The sequence below is a fragment of the Alosa pseudoharengus genome, unplaced genomic scaffold (assembly GCF_046254945.1).
Source record: "Alosa pseudoharengus isolate Yale_2024_CS ecotype anadromous, Long Island Sound unplaced genomic scaffold, YU_APseudo_1.1 YU_APseudo_1.1_scf_23, whole genome shotgun sequence".
Taxonomy (NCBI): domain Eukaryota; kingdom Metazoa; phylum Chordata; class Actinopteri; order Clupeiformes; family Clupeidae; genus Alosa; species Alosa pseudoharengus.
Window position 1 is genome coordinate 3,208,927 of NW_027468685.1, and position 5,000 is coordinate 3,213,926.

The 5,000-nt window shown below is 46.6% G+C and overlaps 2 protein-coding genes across 2 annotated transcripts in view; one reads left to right on the forward strand and one right to left on the reverse strand.

Moving 5' to 3' along the window:
• LOC143140513 (ankyrin repeat and MYND domain-containing protein 2-like) overlaps nucleotides 1-1,920 on the reverse strand; it is a 13,403-nt gene extending 11,483 nt beyond the window's left edge. The window contains exons 1-2 of the mRNA XM_076301457.1: nucleotides 1,836-1,920; nucleotides 1,420-1,484 (exon numbers count right to left, since the gene is read on the reverse strand). Of these exons, the coding sequence (XP_076157572.1) occupies nucleotides 1,420-1,484; nucleotides 1,836-1,920 (150 nt within the window). The remainder of the gene's footprint in view (nucleotides 1-1,419; nucleotides 1,485-1,835) is intronic.
• A 434-nt stretch (nucleotides 1,921-2,354) lies between these two features.
• bzw2 (basic leucine zipper and W2 domains 2) overlaps nucleotides 2,355-5,000 on the forward strand; it is a 24,421-nt gene continuing 21,775 nt past the window's right edge. Inside the window, exon 1 of the mRNA XM_076300875.1 lies at nucleotides 2,355-2,400. The gene's annotated coding sequence lies outside the window, so the exon portion shown is untranslated. The remainder of the gene's footprint in view (nucleotides 2,401-5,000) is intronic.

Here is a 5,000-nt window from a genome sequence, read left to right on the forward strand (position 1 = left end):
CAGGAGAGGCCTGTGTCTTACATCTAGTGGCCCTCCTGCATGATGAGTCTCCCATAAGTAGGAGAGCTGCTACTCAGCAGTCCTGACCACATGGCAGCGGAACAATGACCCCCATATGCTGCCCCCCCCCCCCCCCCCCCCCCCCCCGACCTCCTTCCTGGACCTTCCTGACCTCCGTCTGCATCCTCACACATTTACGAAACGTCCACTCTCCTGGACAACCGCTCCGCTCCATGTGTGTGGACATCGTTTACTCACAACACGCATATCCCTGGACTTATCAATAGCCATGATGTCTGCATGTCTGACCGGGTCTTTCTGTAATATCACGTGTGTGAAACGCAAGTGAAGGCACCAGGCTCCCGAGGAGAGCGCTGACCGCATCCTCATGTCATTGAGCCTGCCCCTACCCATCCGCAACCACTTTAGGCGCGTTCACACAACCACTTTAGGCGCGTTCACACAACCACTTTAGGCGCGTTCACACAACCACTTTAGGCGCGTTCACACAACCACTTTAGGCGCGTTCACACAACCACTTTAGGCGCGTTCACACAACCACTTTAGGCGCGTTCACACAACCACTTTAGGCGCGTTCACACCACCACTTTAGGCGCGTTCACACAACCACTTTAGGCGCGTTCACACAACCACTTTAGGCGCGTTCACACCACCACTTTAGGCGCGTTCACACAACCACTTTAGGCGCGTTCACACAACCACTTTAGGCGCGTTCACACAACCACTTTAGGCGCGTTCACACAACCACTTTAGGCGCGTTCACACCACCACTTTAGGCGCGTTCACACAACCACTTTAGGCGCGTTCACACCGAGAATGAGAACTATGACCATAACAAAACAAATACGAATGACACCGTCCACACTTAAACTATGACATCATTCTTCATCACGATAAAAAGCTGACAGCCAATCAGAATCCATCAGATTTTAGCCATCACATTCATCAACATGGGGAGAGACTTTTCTTATCGTTGGTCAGTATGGACTCTTTTATTGTTATAGTTCTAGTTCTCTTTATAGTCATTGTTCCTGGTGTGAACACTGCTTCATGCACACCGTTCAACCAATCAGCACTTACTTCAGGTACACAGATTACTCAATCAGCATTTAGTTCATGCACGCAGTTCGCCCAATTAGTGCTTAATTAGTTCATGCACACAGGTCACCCAATCAGCACTTAGTTCATGCATGCAGGTCACCCAATCAGCACTTAGTTCATGCACACAGTTCACCCAATCAGCACTTAGTTCATGCACGCAGTTTGTCCAATCAGTGCTTAATTAGTTTATGCACACAGTTCACCCAATCAGCACTTAGTTCATGCACGCAGTTCGCCCAATTAGTGCTTAATTAGTTCATGAACACACAGGTGTACAGGTGTACAGGTGTTTCTTACCTCATCCAGGCAGTTGACCCGCACATCTGCCCTCCCCATAAGAAGAGAGGCCGCGTCAATGTCCCCTGTGGAAGTGTGCATGTGTGTGTGTGTGTGTGTGTGTGGGGGGGGGGGGGGGTAATGGGGAGGAGGTCAGGTTAATATGCACAATATTTGTATATATATATATATATATATATATATATATATATATATATATATATTGTATATAATGTATACTGTAGATAGGTCTACACTGGCCAACAAGAACAAGTCTGCTTATTTGTTAAATACCAGACGTGCCCCCTACTGTTATTATCGTTTTTGACATTTTCAGACAATTTCAGATTTTTTAAATGATTCATTACATTATCATAATTAAGTCATAGTCATAATTAAGTTTTCCAGACTCAATAAAAGCATCATCCATTCCTCACCAGCAGCAATAACGTGTAGCATCTGCCGTTCCGCCGCCGTGAGGTCACCTTTCCGGGGAGGCGTCGAGCTCTGCTGGGCGATCATGTTGGGTCTTCCGTGATGGGAGTTGAACTCTCGGTGGAAATATTAAAATACACTTCCTGCCTTGAAAAGTCCGTCTGCAAGCTAGGTGATGAACTGCTGACCCGCCTGTGATTTATACCACGGAGGCTCGGCGAAGGGAGCCATCCTTTGGACCAAACCATCTCTTATATTTGTAGGGGTACACAGATTTGAGCGTTTGACATATTACACAGTTCTTTATCTCTATTCCCTGGTTGTGTAGGTCATTCAATACATTTCTTCAACCAATGTTTTTGTCCTAGACAATTAAAAACTCTTAGGCGCATGCTTCTTGCTCGTCTGTAACTGGCATATCTCTGCAAATGCGGCTGCACCTATTCCTCGCGTGAAAGGTTTACTCCGACTGTACTTTAACAGCTTCACCCACAAAGATTTAGTTGAAATTCAGACACTTTGTAACCGGAGTGCAAGAGTTTTTTGTTCGAGGTCAACCACTGCCAGGTAACTGCCTCTTCTGTGCGACCGCGTTACTTTGGTGGGTCTGTATTTACGATGTGTATGCTGTCAAGTGGAAAGGACATTGTGTGCTTCTGTTGTTACTACATTGTAACTGCGAACAAGTAACGGGCGCAGGAGATAACCTAACTGTTCAGGTTGTGTTGCCGGTAGTCATTACATTAAGTTGTGAAGCGTTTCTATCAAGCTTTTCCGCGGGTTCCGTTAATGTCAAACGAATGTTAACTCGTCAGTTCACTACCGTAATCCATAAGCTACGCGTGAGCCTCCCTGATGGCGCTTGGAGACAGATATATTATAACGGTAATAGGCTACAGTATTTCCATCTGCTGTCACGAATTTAGTGAGATATTTGTTGCTGATCAAATATTCGGTGGAATTCTAGATAGGCAGTTACTGGTGATAACCTGTTGTGTAGACTAGGATACGTCTTACAAGCTACTTAGCCTATATTTGAGTTAACATGTATATTAGCCTATGCTCTTGTAATATTCCAAGTTGGCTATGTGCATTGTGACTGTTAACTTAAATTAGATATGTGATTTTTGTATTTCCCGTGTGGCCTATTGTTTATGTTTCCTGGAGCCCTTATGGATAAATAATGTAGTAGGCTTGTCAGGAGTTTGCAACATAGAAACGGAAAGGAAATAAGTCTTCATAATGTCCTGATACTATGGCAACCTAAGACCGTTTAGTCTGCGTCCAGTCGGGGCTAGTGAATAGGCGCCTCGTGAAGTTGCGCAGCTGGAAACTTTGGAGAGGCAGGAGCGCGTGTCGCACCGGGAGTTCTACTATTGTTGGCGCAGGAGAGCCAAGCACTCGACTGTTACCCTGCACCTATAATTAGCTCGGTATCAGCGCTACATGACTGTGCGGGCCGTACTATATTTCGCCTCAGGTCAGATCAGCGTTCTGAAGGGCTTTGATGCATGGCCCGTCGGTGCCCGGATCCGTGCGCTTGAGCGCTGGCACAATTTCCGACCCCGTACGTGTTTATCTAGTCGGCATGGAAACGGTCTCATCTCCCCGGTCACTTCACGCAGGCACGATTGATACAGGGCTCTGGCAGGCGTCTATTACTGTTACCTCTGGTTCGCCCTTCTCCTGACGAAGCCCGGGGGTGGAGGTGAGCCAGAGACAGGCAGCCAGCTGCTCCTCTTAGGACGTGGGTGGGCGGAAGGCCGGAAGTGGACTCAGGCGTCATTGACGTCTCGCCTATGGTGCTGGGACAGCGTTTTTATCGGAAGCGTTTGGACGCGTTTAAATATGGTCGTGTTTACTTCCCGGAATGTTGTAATGGGAGAGCTACAGTAGCTGTCAATTGGGCTGGTGACACCAGATAACGTGAAGATGTGTTGGAATAGTTTTAAGATGCCTTGTGCAGAAGTGTGTGGAGAGTTGGACCACACACGTTATTGTATCCCTCTGAGAATCATATTTAGTGAATCAATGAATGTCTGGCGTTGACTGGGTTGGGTTGGCGTTGGTTGGGTTGGGTTGGCATTGACTGGGTTGGGTTGGCGTTGACTGGGTTGGGTTGGCGTTGACTGGGTTGGGTTGCCATTGACTGGGCTGGGTTGGCATTGACTGGGTTGGATTGGTGTTGTAGTGTGGAGATCTTGAATTTCCCCTTGGGGATCAATAAAGTATCTATATATCTATCTATCTGATCTGTGAGTTGTGTACAGTGTATGTACGTATGCAGAGAGAAAGATGTGTGTCTCTGTGTGTGTGTGTGTGTGTGTGTTGTTCTGAAGTGTGTAGCCAGCAGAGTGTGATGTGGTGAGCAAACCTCTCCCTCTCGACACCTTAAAGGACCAGTATGTAGGAAATACATGAACAATATATTGTAATCAATCCACAGACGTACTAACAACAGATCCTATCCATGGTGTTAGCCTCCTTGCACACACACACACACACAAACACACAACAGATACTATCCATGGTTTTAGCCTCCTTGCTTGCCTGCTCACTTTGCCTCCCATCCCACACTGTCTCTCTCTCTCTCACACACACACACACACACACACAAACAGAAACACACATACACACATGCGCTACCATTGCCTGCCTCCCATCACACACACACACACACACACACACACACACACACACATAAAAACACACATAGTCTTCTCACACAGACACACACGCTACCACTGCTCGCCTCGCCTCCCATCACGTACACACACACACACACAAAACACACACACACATGCACTACAACTGCTCGCCTCGCCTACCATCCCACACACACACAAACACACACACACACACACTCACACACACACTACCACAGCTCGCAGTTACAGTTACAATTACAGTTTTTTTCCAATTGCTAAAACACAATTTTGCAAACTATTGTGGTTTTATCAAAATACTTAACACAATTCACAAAACCACACACCCAAACTCCTCATATAGCCTGCAAAATGAAGCACTGCAACCAAAACTACATATAGCATTATCAATATCAAACCTTTGCACCAAAGGGCACACACGTTCATATTACCAGATTGTTGTCTAACCAACTACACACTGTTGGGCATAATGAAAAGCACTCTCATCTTTAGTATGCTTTG